This window comes from Varroa destructor, unplaced genomic scaffold, assembly GCF_002443255.2.
Source record: "Varroa destructor unplaced genomic scaffold, Vdes_3.0 BEIS01000001.1, whole genome shotgun sequence".
Taxonomy (NCBI): Eukaryota; Metazoa; Arthropoda; class Arachnida; order Mesostigmata; family Varroidae; genus Varroa; species Varroa destructor.
The window spans coordinates 68,030,343-68,049,604 of record NW_019211454.1 but is presented as its reverse complement, the minus strand read 5'-3'; the positions used below and the strand labels follow the sequence as shown (position 1 = coordinate 68,049,604).

The window sequence follows — 19,262 nt, the reverse complement described above, 5'->3', positions numbered from 1 at the left end:
GCGACGCAATGCTTATGGTTGTTTCGAGAGTAACAAATAGAACGTGAGAATCGTTCCGAGCTCACTTCTGTCATGAACGTTTGATTGTACCTTTTTAAAGATACAAGCAGACGTTCATAAGCCATAGTTGAATGTCAATGTCGAATATCATTCAGAATCAAGTAACCCTGGATGAATGCAGTTAACCGTGAAAAAATATAGCTTTTCATTCGAAACGCAGTTGCGTGCCTAAAGATAGCATGATAATAACTTTATTAATGCGTTCCTCAATGTGTGTCATGGTATAATAGTACATATTTCTTCATTATGTACTAAGCGTTCATATTTTTTTTAGCTTAGTAATTTTTGAGATGACGTTATATAAATATAATACCAGCGATATGCGAACGTAGACAAAATAATCATTATAACGTTTTTACTAGAACGCGTAAGGTAGATGCATCTCTCGTACAAGATGAAGCAACTTCTATACGATCTGCACGACATCCAAGTAAAAAATAAATGTCACTAGCGCCGAAACTATTTTTTAACATTATCGTATTAGGAATATTAAGTATCAGTCGATATTGGAGATATCGTGTACGAAATTCTTTGTAATTTTTCCTCACATCACATGAAGGTTACTATGACCTTTTGAAATGCGCGCCATTCAACGCTACTTGTTCACAACATTTATATCTCAATGCAAAACACTGCGAATTGTACGAACCACGTGTGTGCATCCATTCTTTAGTGCTAATTTAAAAACTACTAAATAATATTAAATATCAAGCCTCAACAATATTCCGCCGATAAAATCCTTTTGTTACTGTACGTATATAGCAGTCACTGAGAGAGCGATACGGAGTCGATGGAATGTTATCTTCGCGTCTCAAAGTCCAATATTAACCTACAGAAGTTGACTTATCATCAGTAATTGAATTTTAACTTAGCTACACCGTACCATTTATTACTTCATTGGAGATGCAATTCCAATCGAATTAAACTGTCAAAGATCATGGTGTTTCACAGACGCTAAAGTGCGTCTTCGACTATAGACTTTTGATGCGTTTTTTTCCAGCTAAGGTTACCTCATTTTCCAGATAAACCAAGCTGTAAACTTCTCTCTACTATACCATTAGTATTATTATCTTTTTTTTTTTTTATTTTTTCGAGAACATATTTACGACACAAGCTCAGTAACGAAAATAGCGCTTGGTATTCTTTTCATCGTGACCTTTTTTTTGCGGCTGACGGACAATATGGTACTCCTGCTGTGCAATGAAAGAACATACTACACCGGGAAGGGGAGGAAGCAGTCGTAGAGTTTTTAAAATCATAGCTTTTTGGACGATGTACCAATGGAAAATAAGTTAACGTTTATCCACGCGCATAAAAGGTATGTAATAATATAATTGTTACTAAAATGCAGGATTGTGCACAGCTGTAATGATATGATGCAGGATACTCAGAATCACGAAGTTGGTGCAGAGTTTATTATTATTATAACTATCATTATTATTGTGACCTAATTGTAAATATTTCATATTTTTGGATGGTAATCTCAAGAAGTTAATATGTTTGTTCACCCAATCCTAGGAAACAGTGGTCCCTACCCGTCGATGTTTTGTCATACTCAAACAACCAGAAATAGCGTTACCTTTTGTGCATATGGGAATGGCGACTTCATGTTTTCCTATTGATGTTTCTATTTTACGTTCATCCACATAACTTATAGCTTAATGCGTAACCTCTTAAATCGATTCTGATATCGAACAATGCGGTATCAAATCTAGATGACGAAAAAACATGGTCTCATGAAAACGCATGTACCCCGTATAATATGTTATAATGCCTATGTCCAACTGGGTTGATTTATGCAGAAAATATCGTACTTTGGCCGTTTCCTCAATCCGTAGATCCCCTATAAAGATAGTAAACAATTATGTCCGTCCTAAGGTTCTCTCAGTTCATCCCTTTTCAATGCGAATAGACACGGTCTATAATGCTAATAGTTTTATATTGCTGAACCATGAGTCCACTTCACGTAGTGTACCTGGTAGGCCAAGAGTTCTATGTTGAATCTCCACTTGCGTCACAACACATTTAAATATCACTTCTGCTCGGTGCCCCCGTTTCTCTGAGCTGACCAATTCTGAGGTCGATGTAGTGTTCAGAGCGGCTACTACCGAGATACTCGTAAGATGATTATCTATTTTTCGGCGCTGCATCAAGCTCAATTTTGAAAAAATCAGTTACTGTTATTCTAATTGTTCTATTAATTTCCACTTGACTCTCGTCGGTTAAGAAGTAAACCAATTTATCCTTGTGCAATCGATTCCTGTCTTATAACCGGTAACGAGTGATACTGTTTTCTTTTTTCAGGAAATTGTCTAAACTGGGGTACGATGTTAATTTAAGTATTTACTTTTTTTAGAAAACCTCGAATATTTCAAGGCAAGAAACATAAATGTTCTGGCTGTGTTTTCGCGAAAACGCCGATTCTCGCTCGTTCTCGAACATAGCTCATCGTTGCAGAGCGGTATGCCGTATTAAAAGCTAAATCAGTCGACTGTCGGGGCTTTGAAAAGATGGCGATGTCCTATTTGAGCGCTGCATTGTGTGTTCCGAATTGAAATGCCCAGTCGGACTTCGACTTGCAATATCTGCACATTGCCATCGTTGGATTTGAATATCGATCCTCATATTATTTTTATGCATTGACTACTCACATAATATTATATCACACTATCTCCATAAAGTAATTGAGCCGCATTCTGTCCGGTGACGTCTTCAACTAAGCTAAAACAATGTGAAGTCTTCTAGTACGGATTGCGGAGCGGGACAGCATTGTTGTTACTCTTTTTAATCAACGAATCTGCTCAGATTCAGCTGTTACCTATTTGTGTATTCCACCTTGTTATTCGACATAGATATCAACCGCTTAAGCATTCAAATAGTCCTCAATTTAGATGCCTCTATAGAGCAATCGCTGCTAGTAAGTTATTATTACGTTTCTGATCCTAATATGCATTAGTTGCTGGTGGGTATTACGAGTATTAGCAAGAAATGACAAAAGTTGCTCAGCGTCGAACAGACACAAACGACGAAAGCCCATATTTCGCTCGACGCCTCTTGTAGAGTACTGGACACGTTTGTAAAGGCGTTAGTTCAAGCGGTGAGGGATTACCATCAAAAGTTTCAATGTTGTTGTCAACATGCCCCCTTATGTATATATATATATATATCTATGTTGCTACCGCGATAACTCCGGAACGGTCGGGACGAAAAGAAAACACGCCAATTTTTTTTCCCTGATCGCATTTGACGAACAAAAAACAAAGAGGGACGCCTAGCTCCACTCATCGTCTGCAACTGAACCGATCTGGGCACAGAAGTGCAGAGGACTGTACTTGTAGAATGCGTATTAATCAGATTCTATTTTAAGCGTTAACTTAGAGGGCCATAGTAGTTAACCAAATAATTAAATCAGATCAAAATGTTAAATAGTTCCCAGTTTGCAGTAAAACACCACTAGCGCCATATAAGTGTCACGTGTCTGCTTGCTTGTCGAAAGTATTCATAAAATAAAATTTTAAACCTAATAGCGCTTTACCATAAAGCTGTAGACAGTAACGAGTAAATGATGTGTAAGGTTATTGGGTAAAACGACGAAAAATCATGCAAAGCTTAATTATATTCATGCTTTTCAACCGGTTGATGGACCTTTAGTCATTGTATGTTTAAACCATAGACGGTTAGTAATCTAGTAGATGGACGCTAAATATCGTAATAATCATATTGTAGCTTTGACCGTGGCTGTGTATTCACCAACGAGGCAAAGTCCGTCCGTACCGTCAAAATATCAAAACGCTTGAAGGGTCTTATAATGTTAAACATGGTCGTTATGCTATAAGATCGTTTAAGTATTAGATACTTGAATTGGTTTCGAAATCATTATTTAAACAGTTTATAAGACAAGAATAAATACTACAGTGTATTGCTACAATTGAGCAATAACACGAATTTATGATAAGTGAATGTATTTGTCCTGAGCAGTTTTCGGCTGACCATTTGATCATTGCCCTATTTTCTGCAGCTTATGCCTGTGTAAGCTAAAAAATGAGAAGTACTAACTGTGCTATAGCAGGTTGTGGTTATGCGATCGATAGTCACTTTTGCCAGCAAGATACCTCCTATGCTAATGTAATTTCAGGCGCTCTATACTCGCTTGGTAGGTATAAATTAAACTATTGTTTCATTCAATGCTAGATGCTATAAATAGTCAATCTTTGTATCTTGTTGGTACTGCAGCTCGTGTCCGTTTCTGTTTTCTGCAGCCGAATATAAACCAGAGTTATTTGATTGAAGCATTATACTATCGAGCCTCTGTTACTGCTTTCGTGCAATCTTCTAACTATTGTTGCAAATTGCCTTAAAAAAATAAACAGCGCCTGAATCTTATTGCAATCATATTAAATGAGAGCACAGGCCACCTTGGCTCCGAACCGTTCCGAAGTTCCACATTGTGTGATCATCCCTAGGCGTCATGTCGTTAAGTCAACAATGCTGGTCGCCTAAATAAAGCAATGGATTGACGCATTGGCGCTACAACGGCGATCGCTGTACACAACCAGTGTCGACGTTTTGCTACTCTAAAAAAAAGCAGCATCAGTATATGCATCATGCGTATGAAAATCATTTACCCTTTCCCTCAAACTGTTTGGGGAGAAAAAATATTTTCGAAGCAACATATTTGAATGCATGTGCCTTTATTTGGTAATTCCCGACATCTTACCATGAAGACATTAATGCAGTTTGATTGTTTAAGTTTAGGAAATCAAATAGGTTACATTTACATGCAAAGGAAAAAAGGACTCCGGGTTCCGGAGAAAGATTCTTTTTTTCCGCTTTATTGAGAGGCAGAGCAAACCAGAATTAAACTTTTATGATTTTTCAGCATATTGTTATTTTGTCTCCTGTCATTGGGTTGTAACCTTGATTTACTTACTTAGTTTTATTTCATTACAGACTGGAACCCCATCACAGCTCCCACTACCGCGGATATCATCCTCCTTATGACGATTACTTCTATCTAAACGAGGACTTATGACAGTCACAGCAATAACGGCGTCGGTGCTGCCGTTGCTGCCACGGGCCACAATGCCTACTACCGTAACGATGAACCTATAGCAATAATGCTAATCAGAATTGTGAGGTCGAAATTTAGCCGCAACAAGCGGATTCGGCGACGAAAGGGAGGGCATAGCTGCGTGAGTGACTCCATTTCCGTCCCTGTCGTCGTATACGATGGCATGGGGTACGTGAAATGAATTCACCACAGTGAAAATAATAATAACGAAAATAACAATAGTGATTGGTAAAAGTGGAACTGATGGCAATGTTATCGTTATTGTGGCTTTTATTATTGCTTCTATTCTTATAACGACCTTTACCATACTTTTCGTCATCATAAGCAAACTGTGTTGTCAATTTAATTCGACAGTTATCATGGGGCCAGCAGCAGCAGCAGCAGTAGCAGCAGCAACGTAGACAGAGCTTGAATACAAAGTCGAACATAGCACATTTTCTTAACTTTACATATTCTTCTATTTTTTACGATCACTTTTTCGCAGGATACAGGGAGAAACTCAGGACATGCATAACTTATGACGACGTGTGAATAGGATTTTCAGCACATTGTGATCTGGAGATAGCCATAAAGAGCTCAACAAACGACACAAGAGGTTTTGCGGTATGGATTTATTGTTTCCTGTAGGTAATTCTGCGTGAAAATGGAAATGCGATAGAATCATGACATCATATATCATCGATATTACTATAACAAAGAACTTTGGTAAGTTATTGTTTAAAGAGGGATCAGTTTGGTCCTAATTTTAAATCTAAATTAAAATATTGTTTACCATTATACAGACTATATTTTTGATTCAAACGAACTTTCTTTAGCGCGATCGCTAACATTAATGCAATATTTATCAGAGTTGAAAATCATTCATCCAGTTTACGTATATGATTTTTAGGAAATCATAGTTTTATCAAACCAGCAGTATTTAAAAATGGTTTAAAACTCATACTTCTAAAAGAAGTACGAGCTTGTGTTCCTTGGGGTATTGCGTGTTGGCTGTTATTAATAGAAAACCTGGGGGGTAGCAGCCAGTGTAATCAAAAATCGACCGAATCGAAATATGATTTCGACTATATATATTACATATTATTTATTCTTTTATTGAGTAGAAAATACTTCTTATATTATATTTAAGTTGTTTCGTAATTCCCGGATATAGCATAACAGCGGTGTTGAATCGCAAATGTGTTCTGATGTATATTATTGAATTTTAGTACAAGTTAAATAGCGAAACAACTTAGTTTTTCAACCATTTAGTGATTCTTAAATAGACTAAACGGACAGGAGCTTGCTTGCCGACGGACCTTGCTTAGGCCAATATAAATTGTCCATTCAGTATTGATCGAATGACTTCTATTTATCGACAGGGATAAATACTAGATGGATCACGAATGCGCCGTTCAGGCGATAGTTGCTGATGTCCATCTCTCTATTAGTACAATTCTTGTTGGTCCTTATCTTCAGCATCTATCCAACTCTCTAGCACAGTTCGCCAAAGTTTTCGATTCACAGCTTCATGTATTTGTGCGAAGTCCATTGGCCTATCAAACGATCGCTCATCGTTACAAGCCGTGAAACCGGCAAGTTAATCTTCAGTCTGTCAGTGAGTGTATGAATGAGTGAATGACTCGTGCCGCAAAAGTAGAGAGGGGGCCAGAAAGCCAAATGACGCCATAATGCGATGCCAGATCTAACAAGCAACGTGTGGGATCGGTACATACACAAATAGATTCAACCGGTGGAGTGTTTGCTTCTCCGACATGTCGATGACTCGACACGAAAAAACAGCAGAAGAACTAGTGGCAATAAGAGGAGAGAAAGACCGGGACGAAAGATTCAATGACTAAAAGCCAGAAACATGTGCCACAGAAGCTGAAAGGGTCTACGGCTCATTCGACAAGGCAATTCATGCAGCGGCCCGTTGCTTGGCGATCCAACATTTTCATTTTGCATATATAATACGAGGAGCTGCCGTCACCAAATAACGTTCGTCAAACGGTCGTCCTTCCCTCCCCTTCTCCACACCATCTTTCTCCGAATGTCATGATCCTGCTTGCTGTTCACCTCACTTACGCTGTATAAACAGGAAAAATGTTCACACAATTAAAATTGCAACATCTAGTCAACATTATATAAGTTAGTTACATGAGGCTTCATGCTGAATGTAAATAAGATTTAGTTTTTTTTTATCTTCTACACGTTTTTCCTTCTAGCTGCTGCATACAAGGAGAAGTATAACGGGCTTATTTCAGTAGCTTATTTCAGAAGATACTATTAAAATTGCCAAGACATTTGTCCTTGACGATTTTCATTTGGCAGCATTCGAGCCCTACGAGGTCGCTGTACATAACCTATTCTATGAGAATACATAAACAGGCGCGCATGTACAAGAGATACCATGAAAAACCGCAAAATCTATTGGCTACCTGTGCGTTTTCGTTCTTTAGAATAGTGTTTTCGTGTGACACTGGATAAGATGCCTTTTGGGAGATCTTCCTTTTTGTGCAACATATTTTTAACTAAGTTTCGCATTACAACCGCGCTTCCGAAGAGTAAGATGATTAATAACGTTTTATGGACGAACAACAGCCATTATGGTACACTGAACTATTTCATCAATAGGGGTGAAGTTAGCTAAAGAAATTCTTTGGGATCTACGAAGATTCTACGAAATCGATAAAAAAAAGTCTGTTCAGTAAAGTAAATCACATGCCTTACTTCAACGATCAAATGTAAAATGCTAATAATAAAAAATATATAAATCCTTCCCAACAAATTAAAGTATAGTGCCTATCAGTCAAATACATAATAATCTCTTTCAGGTTCGACCACTCATTACAATAACTCAAAACACTTAGAACTATAACAAATCGACGCGAAGTACAATGATAACAACAATGGAGGTTCTGCGTTAAACTGAATTTTGTCCGCGTTGCTTTACTAATTACAACGATGAAATCATTGAGCTCTTCCAGCTGTAGTCGTCTCGTTGGCTCCTAGCGCGCTTAGACGCAAAGAGAAACGCGCCACAACGAAGTGGTCCCGTTATGCTAACATCTCCGCACCCCCTAGACTCTGTGTCCCCGCTCTTCTTCAAACTCGTTCATATCTTCGTATCCACTTTTGATAACGATTCAGAATAATGTATAATAAATAATAAAACTATTTTTTCTAACGATCCTTCGACGAGGCTAAAAGCTTGCATTCAATAACAAAATCCATATATATATATAACTAGTGCTTACATTATTGCAGTCCTAATGGGTCAGGTCTGTAATGCTGACAGAAGCTTTCCTCAACACTACCTCCTTTCGTATTGCACAACTGTATGGCAGTCACATAATCAACGTCGACTTGTATACCGTTGAGGTTTTGTACAGGTCTGTACATAGGCCACAGAAGAGTATAAGAGCACCTGTTTTAATGAGCTCCCCACAGTATCATGTCGTCGGGTTTGCGAGCACGCCATCTACCGGTATTAAAGCACCAACACAATCACATACTGGTACGCTAATAGACGCCAATGTATCACGAACGCCCCGTTCGTGTGTCGCAATTTAGGTTCGATACAGGTCGTTGCTAGAGGTTTGCATTCTGAATATAGTTTGTCATTCTCACATATTGAAAAAGACTCTCACTAAGTACTAACTACTGGACAATCCAATATAGAATGAGTGCACCAATAGGCAGTACCACTTGAACAGGGTCAATAGACGCACTTCGATTATTGAGAATATGAAGACGAACGCCACTATAAATACGCGTGCAAAACGGGTTTTTGTTCCCTTTCTCGATGATGCCTTTCTCTTCGGTTGCAGTACTTTGGCGCGTCTACCTTAATTTTTGTTGTTCACTAACACTGCCCCTCGATAACAGCTGCTCGATGTTGATGTGTTCACTGTCCTGCAGTAGTCCACCTGTAGATTTACAGTTGAGCGTTACGTTCATATGTTTGGGCCCCGACTGACTGACGCTGGTGGACAGCGCGACAACGGTACTAACTGTACCAAAACCTTAGCTATCCTGCTTTCCTTCTTCGTCTCCTGCTGCTGTTTGTGGCGCTGCCTTTACGTTCCGTAGTGATCATGGGGCTCTGACTGGCGTCACCAGGTCAGTCGACTGCGTCCTGAAACGATGTAACGGCACCAAGCACGACGATGACGATGTCCATGAACGACAACTAGCACTGCTATTGATGCCGCTGTTGCTTCACTCCTACCGTCAACACCAGCGACAGCGGACCAGAACGAAGACGTTGAAGCGGTGAGTACCGCGGCCGCGGCTTCAACACTACCGGCGCGGTTGCCGTTGTAGCTGCTGCTGATGCCGCCGATGGCGATGATGATGATGTAGCCAGCGCTGCTGGTGGCGTCTGGTGAACAGAGCTGCTGGTGCCGCTTGCTCCGTGCGAGGACAGCCGTTTGATGCCGTGGAACTGGTCCCTCGGGCGCTTCTTCAGCAGATCTGTTTGCTGCTGTCGCTGACTCTACTGACGGCAGTGCTCATTTCGCCATAGGCAGCTCCGCAGATCATCGTCGCTGTCTCCTGACATCACCCCCTCACTCACGAGCTCTTTGTAAGGCTGTTTCACTTCTCGCTGCTGACCATATGCGTTTCAACGGCCGCCGTTGCTGGCGCTGCGAGAGACGACAACACTTGCTGCTCTCAGCGCAAGCGACTTGGCGCTGATGCTCAAAGCGAGCGCCTACCACAAGCTGTAGAGCAGAAGCTACGACGGCAAACGCCACCCTCGTATCTGACTGCACGCTGCGGACGGTTTGGCAAGTGGAGCTGGTCTTCAGGGAAAGAGAGAAAATTCCAACAGAGCTAATGCAATACTATTATTATCTATTAGTAGTCATCTATGCCACTATAGCAGAAGACGCTACGTGGAGTAGCACGTTATTTCTCGTCCGTTCAGTCTGTCGATCATTTGCTGCTATCCAATGCACGGTATATAGGAACGTAGGACAGACAAGCCGACTTCAACTAAAATTGCTGCGATTTTCATAGCATCTTTATATAGCTTCTTGGTTTGTTCTTTTTTGTTCGTTTTGCTACAAATCTTTCAAAAGAGTACGATTGCCTAAGCGAATTAGAGGCATCGTACTGATTTTGGTAGCGTTAGTAGACAAATCATGTTTCTAAGACAGCCTTTAATCACCTACTAGCTGTAGAATAAGATTTAACCAAAAGTAATAATTACAGTAAGCCTGAATTCTAATGTATAAATGTGAAGAATAGAATATTATTCTCTATAAATTTCGTGTAGCAAAGGCTGAACTCTTCTATCTTTGGGTAACAACAAACGGGCCAGCTGTAGATGTAACGGTATAAACAAATGGTGACTTGTAATGACCCATCAGCTTCATTTCTTTCTACGCGCAAGGGTTCGTTGAAATTTTGGGTAAATTTAAGTCTTTTCCTTCGCCTATACAGTACGTAGACCGTTTACCTGAAAAGAATAGGTTCACCCGCCTCCTTTATTCTTTTATTTCTTTACTTGGCGCTTCCGTACGATGGATAGGAAATTGGACATAAATCGGGGTTATACGTATCAGGTGCTATACAATCTGCGCTTTGAATTAGGCTTCGTCTACTAAGTCGTTCAATACAAACCCTAAATTTTCTATACAAAGGACCTCCATCATCTCAGCTTTGACACTGCTGTATACATTAATCCTTCTTATAGCAGCGGCCAAAATTTCGTACTTGTCGTTGTAGCTAAGGGGCACATGTCAAACGGTCCCTTTACCATGGTCAAAGAAAAGACGTACAAATGACTACCTACTTATATTTGAAATGCCTAGTTTTTCAAATGGAGCTGGATTCGACTTTGAGTGACGTTTGTACCTCGGTCAAAACCGTTTGTTATTGAAGTTCTAAATCTAAATGTGAATAAACAGTCTTAATCAATGAACCTCAGGTCGAGGTGATATATGTTATGTCGAGGTGATATAAGTTATGATAGGATTCTATAAAGATTGCCACCAACGAACCAGCAGATGTTCAGTCTGCTGCCCACTCACTGCCAGAATACTTAAACAAGCGTACTGAGGTAGTCAAGGCACGCAAAGAGCTTAACGACGCAAGAAGTAAGTCAACGTGTTGAGGAAGCCAAGAGAGATAGTTGAGGACCTGTGGTAGTGGCAACGAGAGTAGGCGGAATTGTATCTACGAATAGAACGAACAAAGCCTATGTTCTGAACCAGAGCACCTTGAAAAAGAAATGAAGGAGTCGAGCAAGACATGTGGGCTCTCTGGTGTAGTAGTAAAAAAAGTCAATATTTTTTTTCATCAGCACAAGTTTTAAGGATGTGTCGTTCGCGAAAATGGATAAAGAACTTCAACGAGAAGGTCATAAAAAATTTCGCCCACATGCAATATTCCATATCAAGCCAGTGAGAGGGTCACGGAAAAAGGTGCCGCTAATTACAGTAAAAAAAGGTGGTAGATGCGCGATCGTTTGTTGATGATATGTCGCTTATGGGAAAGAAGGAGCAAAAGCTGCAAACTAAAGACAATCAAAGTGTCATTGCCGACATTGGCGGATTCGATGAAAGAGTATTCAGCTGAGCTTCCTCCGAAAGACAAAGTGTGAGGTTATGCCTCTAAAGCGAAGCATTTTAAAAAAACTTATACCACATTGCATAGGTGTCCAATTGAATAAAAAATAACTTGAGCAGAACCTTAGAAAAAATTTCAATGGAGCGATAACAGCGATAGCATACACGGAGCACGTTGTTATCGCTGACACTACACAACCTCGTTCATTCAGGAATCAGGAGAAGACGCATTTGGATGATTTCTGTTTTACTTAGCACTAGCTTTACTATACAAGCGCTCTTATGACCAGTACTTTGACTATGGCATGACTGTAATGTGTTTCAAGGACACGCAGGAAGCTCTCACACAAACAGTATTTGAGCTTCGTTAGAACTTTCACTCGAAAACTTACTTGAAGCGAAAATACATACTCAGACAAATTACCATACGATTCAAGGGAATGCTGAGTACCTCTTTATATTTCGAATGTTATGTCCAAGATCACCCTTAGTCCTTTCATCAGACGACTAGTTTTCAGTATCATACGGAAGTGTGTCATTAGCAGGCAAACACGTTACCCAGCTACGTTAAGCTATCGCGAGGATGCCATGCTGGGAACCTCTACCGAGAACAAACAAGAGATGCAAAAAAGGATTCAACAGTGAGAGCAAGTGCGATGATTGAAGTCCGTTTTATGTTTTTATGGAGGCAAATATGGAGACGGATAACGAACCTGCACACGGTTTCACTTCAAAAATGGTACCAAATATGGAATTGGTTCTATGGATTAAACTGCATAGATAGTAACTATAACGTTATAAAGCCTAGTTTGCATGGGTTACAGTTGTTTTCAGAAAGACTGAAAACTTTGAAATTAAGATTCGTCCTAAATGGTCTTTAGGGACTGGAGCAGAAAAACCAACAAAAAGAGCTACGCGCTCAGAAAATATTTTCTTTTCTGATTTTTGATTCAATTTTTCTTACGTTACTCAAAAAGATATTTTGTGCTTATTTTTGGAAAAATGCATGAACGAATCCGGTGCAAAAAGCCATTCCCCCCCAAAGATAATAACCAATGGGCTTTCGACCGCAGTACCAGAGCAGCTCACATTTACCACCAGCGTTTATCATTTCAGTACAAACCTAAATCACCATTTGAATCTACCGGATAAGTCAGCAAAACTGCTTCGTGTTAAAACTTTTTACAGACAGTTGAGTCACTAAAAAAAAGTCATTGAAGCTTAACGTAATACCAAGACCCTGGGTTTATCAGACGTTTCAAGGAGCTTGGAATGTCCAAGTATTAACATAATACTTACAAAGCAAAGTATAATAATTGAATTCGTTATGCAACTCGTAGGTGCTTTATCCGTAATTTCATCCTTACGTTTTAAGTTTCAATTATAGAACCGAAACAGGTCTTCCATTAGAAAAAATAATATAAAGTTTAAAATATTTTCATTAAAAAAAATTAAACAGAACAATCAAAAAACAATTAGGCAAAGCAAATTCGGATAGCCCAAAGCATGCAATATATTATTTGTCAAACACGCTACGTAAGGTAAGATAATTATTTCCTCTATGATTGTCAAAACTACACAGTATTCAAAGCTTTACCCAGCCATAGAGAAAACTATTGAATCTAATTAAAATATTGAATGACCAGTGCGGTTTTAACAAAATTTGACATCCCATGAGATATACCTTTCTGGAATGTTTCCCTAGCTTTTATGTTTTGTGACTAAACACTCGAATGCATATTTATAGAATGGATAACGAATATACACAATCAAGTTAATTTCCCAGAAGTTTAGGTAATGCTCTGAAAATCCTACATGTAACGTACACGCTTTTTCTATAGCCCTTTATTTTCAATTCGTTCGCCTTACATATTTCATGATATTTTTTAAAGCTTTGTTAAATCCATAATCTTCGTAGGATTTTTTAAAGCTTTGTTATAGAATCTTGACTTTTGTTGTAAAATCCATAATCTTCGTAGGATTTTTTAAAGCTTTTCGTCAGTCATCTATGTAACCGTTAAATATTTCTAAAAGATTTAACAATCTAACTGACTGAAACAAAACCCATTGCGGTCTTCACAAACAAGGCGTTCTCCCTTTCTATAAAAACAATCCTGGAAAAAATGAAAAATGTGAATGTTTTCGATCTTATGAAATATAGGTTGTATATTTTGACTCCATTAAGAGAATAACTGACAAGTCCAGCACATTAGATCACTCAAAAATATGTGCTTGGTGTAATTTTTATGGCAATGCTAGATAACGGAAAGTCTGACCTGTGCACTCCAAGTAGGCAATACAAGATTAAGCTTTCGATGTTTTAACGTAGCATTCTTAAAACCTAAATTTGCCTTTACATTAGAAACCTCTCTTTATTTCATCTATATAGAATGTAGTGTATAACATACTGTCTAGTGTATATCAGGAAAAATATTTTTCTCGGTGCTCGAGTCTGCAGTGCCTAGCTACACACAGCCTCTAAGTACAGAATAAATGTTCTACAAACGGTACTCTAAATTGGGTCCCAGATTTCCTTACTTGAAACCACTTCAAAAAAAATGCTGTTTATATCGCTGATTCGCACACTCGTCGGAAAATTATGGTATCCAACGTTACGCAACCGACAAGCCAATCGACGTGTTATAGCGTATGTTTAGCAATATTACTAGTAATGTTTCTAATAGATGAATAATGATAAACACTTAATAATTATTGTTAAAAAGTAACTATTCTAGTTGTTTCATAATATTATAGAAAACAAACAAATATCACAATCGCGGTTCCCTCTAAGCCTGGGAAGTGCCTCATGTAGAATGTCATGTTTGCACGCACCCTAGTTCCAAACTACATAGGAAAGGCAGAGTCGGTCATTGAACATCGCGAAAAGCTCGCAAACCTGTCCGGTAACGTTCACTAATTTACGCTTATTTTTGAGCCAATCCGACATGCGAATTTGAATCCGCGAACTTTAAAAACTGATTACTTATAGCCCACGTAATTGAATTATCTGATAAGGTGATGAACTAATACCTCATGCAATCAGCATGGAAAATATGAAGAAATATGAAGAATATAAATAGCAAAGCGGTCTGCAAACAAAAGATGCTGTCAAGAGAAGCGATGTAATGGCGTGAGTGTATTTCTTAGATAGACTGGAACTGACTGCGGCACTACTAGACAATACTTAAAGAAGATACAAATGGCTCAGAGAATATAAACGACTTAATCTAAATCTAGAAAACCTAATTATGGTCTCTTTATAACGATAATAGTAGTAATAAAAAAGACGAAAATCATGGTAATGTTTCTAGTGTTTTTAACGCAAACCTTCATCGACTCAGAACCAAATGTCCAGACCTTACTATTATATAACATAGTTTCTAAATAGTTTGCCTATGGCTTATTCACAATTTTTTAATGACGTCAAATTCCTAGGCCTAAGACTTTGAAATCAACTGTCTGTCACACCCTCATTTTTAAAGAGTAACAATATGTCTTATGACTTAAGCACAATTATACCATACTTTCGAGAAAGAACACGCAACTAATGTAATAGTAGTTATATATATATAGTAATTATTTCATTGTTATTCTCATTTGTGCTTTCATTTAACACGAACTGCTACTTCCGTCCGAAGCAACATCGCATCAAACCAAGTATGCCAATTGTGGTTACTCAAACAGTTGTACTAAAATCAAATAATTTGGCATTAAATTTTCAAAATCTAAAAAGCTTTGTGTAATTAATTATTGCTATTTTACCTACATTCGACAAACTATATTATCAGATATCGATCAAGATAAATTAATACGCGTTAAACGGTATAAATGCAACTGTATTAAGTTATTTACACAATTATACACCTTTTTTCTCATTAAAATAAAAACAAAACCACGACGCTAATTAAATGCCTTGTAAGCAAGCGGCCCGCACGATTATTCGTGCACAACCCTGAGGATACTCTGGCCCGGAGTCCGCTGTCCCAGTAGGTCTGAGTAGCGCAGCTCGTCTAGGCGCCGATTAGTTTCCTGAATATTCTGCAGTATTTCATTTAGACGCCAGCTGCGTTGGAGTAATGCCATATTTGCTGTAAAAGGCCCGAACCTGTGCACGTACAAAGAAATGAACTCAGTGTTTATTTCGTGTCTGGGTACGGAACAGAAGCTTCAAACATGTGAATTACTCTACTCGATTAAATAAATTGACACTAAATTAAGAAGCTTACTCACCATCCAATCAATGTTACGCGTAAGCTACAGACTTTACTCGATAGCTTTTTTTATAATAATATATTTAAGAAAGCCAATTTTATGGTTTTTTTTTTCTACGACTTATATATGTGACTTTCGTATGGGCAGTCAAATACACAAAATGCCATTATACACTCCTCTGATGGGGTTTTGCAGCATCTAAAAAACAAAACGCTCGAGGATGCTAATAAACTATGATAAATTGAAGACAAAAACGCAAGCAATGGTGTATGTCTCCGTTGTTTAAATGGTACTCGGATTTTAAGGTGTACTTGAGCATTTTTGTCTGTTTTAATATAACAGAATTACTGTGATATGTTGTCGATTACGGTACAGAACATTTGACCGCTGCTCGCAAACTTCAGTGTTTAGAATTTTGGTGATATCCATAATTACTGATTATTTTTTCCTTGCAAAATTACGAAGAAAAATATTACGAGGGTTTTCTTACTGTCCAATACTAAAACGTACCTCATAAGCCTAAACCTTTCGGCAGCTGCGGTGGCACGAAGTTTACCACCGATGTCACGGACCAGATGACAGAGAAACTCATCTGATTCGTTTATCAACTGCAATTCTACGTTGAAAACATCATAAGTGAGTAAATCGTGAGCCAGCACGAAAGCGCTAACTTCAACTGAATACGAAAGGTAGTTGGGTTAGCAATTATGTACAAGGTTGCTGAAAGAGAAGCTTAATGGTCAGCACTGTAACAAAGAATAAGCCCGGATTAATAGATTTGAATTTGGCGGACGCCAAATGTTGTATTAATACCGGGGTAGGAACAGCCAATATTCCTTTGCATATTTTCTCTTCAATCATAGGTGTTTTTGAAATTAGAGGAACGATAATTAGATTAGCACGGCTGACACACCAATCTACGCGTAGAAGTAAGATATATTTACCAAGAGTAAATTTCGGTGGCTGCAAATCTATACATCGTATAGAATAAATGAGGGGAGGAGAGCCAGACTTGTCCGGTCGAACTAAGCCATTGCACATAAGCTTGTACGCGTCCTCAGAATCCGGCTCCACACCGGCGTACAAAAATGCATTTTTCTGTCAACAACATAAAAATAACAATTATCATAGTACAAATGATAGTTTGACAAAAATACGAAGAGCTAACAAGTTGGATATATTTGAACGAAGTGTCCTAAACAGGTCTTTTATTCAAGGAAATATCCAGTTGTTCACAAATCATTATCAGATGCACATACATGTCACCTTCATCATGCAATGAGATAACAATGTTGTATAGCCTACTACGGCATTTGTTTCCTGAAGCGAATCAGAGCTTCACCAGTCATACAGCAGAATAGCTTCATCGATAATAACTTTATCATGGTAAAAACAATAGTTACGACCTCAGTTGATCGATTTTCGTAAATTGTATTATTCAAAAATACTCAATAAGATCCAAAAACCTTCATAGTCTGAGCCTAATTATACGTGCCTGAACCACGGCTGACCATAACTGACAATCATGACTGAAATAATTAAACTGTACCTGATAAGCGCCCTGGATAGAATTGAGAACTCTTTCTATGAGTGCTGCCGTGACGTGCTGATATTTACTCCGATCAATCACTTTTCCATCGACTCGTCCAGTTTCCGTTGACAGACCAAGCAAGCAATCCACGTGATATGTACGAATCTAGCCGCAAGACGATGAACGAATCAATGTAAAACGCATAGACGAAAAATAAATATGATACATGATTATTATCCTACGAAACACAGGTGCGTATTTGTTCCTATATATGTGCAGAACGATTTTCCGATACCTTGTACTGTATTTACACATTTGATAATAACGTATTGTTTTAAAATATTTTTATTTTTTACTTTTACAATTTATAAATACGAACTTTAGAATATGAATACGTTCAGTCATATGGAGTATAACAACTTAATTGGCTCAACACTTTCCGTAATTAGAATCACGTTATATTCAACATCATAAAAACTAACCAGATTGCAAGAACGAAGCATCGCTACGTCTCTTTTGCTAGGAAAAACAGCCACTAAAGTTACACCACTTGCAGCCCAGAGCGTTGAATATACGACTTCCAAACGGATATCTTGCCTGAAATGGAATAATATAACGGAAAAAAAACTAGAAAAGGAATGATATGTATTTTTTGGCTGATTTGTTTACCACGCGTAATCTTGTATCCGATCGTTCAAGACAATACAACATAAAACGTTTGAATAATATAATTTAATGTACGTACGGTTGGTATCTTGGACCTACTGCCAGAATGCTATCAGAATACGAAGGATGTAGGATTACTTCAAGATTTTTTTTTTTTAAAGTTCCGATGATTTTGACGTCTGTTTTCACTGGCCGTTGTTCTAAGGCGTTCAACCCTAAAAATGACATCCAAAATAATATACTTTAATGTACTAAAACAATTTCAAAATCAGGTTTATTTTATTGAGTCCAGTTAAACACATCTTTTGATACAAAGAAAGTACGCATTTGTTTGGCACAATTGTCTTGTTACTTTAGTTACTTACTGTTACACTAAAATAATCAATGATAGAAATCAAGCTACTTTAATATAACGCAAAGGAACGTCACATAAGGTTTACTATAAAAATATGCTAAGGAATACATATATTCATTACAATTAAAATAAACCATAAAAAATTAAATAGCTTCTTTCAGCACAGAGTCTTAGTTTTATTATTTTTTTTATTTAAACCTACACGTTCTACTAATATAATGATTCTATTATAATAGATCCCAAAAAATGAACAGCCACATAGTGTTGTGATACATTACTATTTCCGCTACATAGTCTGTTATCTTTATGACTGCAATTACCCTACAATTGTTCAGTTGTTGTCTAGAACATTATCTCGCAATACTATCTCATAATTCTCAATTACCATACCTTCACATATTTGCGACTTAAGGATTCCGCATAGCCAGCTTAAACCCTTGTCAGCCGGTTTGAACACGCACATATAACCTCGTAGATGACGAAATGCATGCGGTGCGTATCTGATCGTCTTCTCAACGAAGTTCATATTTTCGCTTCAGATCTGTCAGTGTATTAGTACTTGAACGCTGGATAACACTTTATTTAACTAGTATGAATGTTGTATACATATTTCTGCCACCTTTTATTACGATTTTTGTGATCCTGATATAGTCTAATCAGCTTATTTTGTTCGCGCACATTCCTCCGAAACATATGACAACAGGCTTGTTATTGTTCGAAGTTTGCCCTTTCCTAAAATAAGATGACAAGCTATTTTCTAAAAAAACTAAAGCCAACATATATTGAAAAATAATCCACTATTAAAAT

General features: G+C 38.0%; 2 protein-coding genes and 1 long non-coding RNA gene across 7 annotated transcripts in view; 1 reads left to right on the top strand and 2 right to left on the bottom strand.

Moving 5' to 3' along the window:
- The window catches only part of LOC111251947 (uncharacterized), a 39,625-nt gene extending 29,791 nt beyond the window's left edge, over window positions 1–9,834 (bottom strand). For 3 of the 4 annotated variants that reach the window (XM_022809161.2, XM_022809140.2, XM_086977604.1), the window contains exon 1: window positions 8,371–9,834. Coding sequence is in view for 2 of the 4 variants with exons in the window: in XM_022809140.2 (XP_022664875.1) it covers window positions 8,371–8,372 (2 nt within the window). In the remaining 2 variants the exon portion in view is untranslated. The remainder of the gene's footprint in view (window positions 1–8,370) is intronic. The other variant, XM_086977603.1, reaches the window with a different exon arrangement.
- LOC147759012 (uncharacterized) lies at window positions 694–8,375 on the top strand. Its single transcript, XR_015319255.1, has 3 exons — window positions 694–810; window positions 1,268–1,378; window positions 5,011–8,375. It is a non-coding gene; the product is annotated as an uncharacterized LOC147759012 (long non-coding RNA).
- Window positions 9,835–15,506: 5,672 nt separating the features above from the next.
- Window positions 15,507–19,191, bottom strand: LOC111253710 (pseudouridylate synthase TRUB2, mitochondrial). Of its 2 annotated transcripts, XM_022813516.2 has the most exons (7): window positions 18,846–19,191; window positions 18,180–18,315; window positions 17,917–18,031; window positions 17,453–17,599; window positions 16,848–17,001; window positions 16,414–16,519; window positions 15,507–15,796 (listed from the first exon to the last, which is right to left on the bottom strand). In XM_022813516.2, exons 1-7 carry the CDS (start codon window positions 18,979–18,981, stop codon window positions 15,628–15,630), a joined length of 963 nt encoding a protein of 320 aa, XP_022669251.1. In that variant the 5' UTR covers window positions 18,982–19,191; the 3' UTR covers window positions 15,507–15,627. The 2 variants fall into 2 exon arrangements, with proteins under 2 accessions (XP_022669251.1, XP_022669260.1); XM_022813525.2 differs by lacking the exon at window positions 16,414–16,519.
- Window positions 19,192–19,262: the final 71 nt, after the last annotated feature.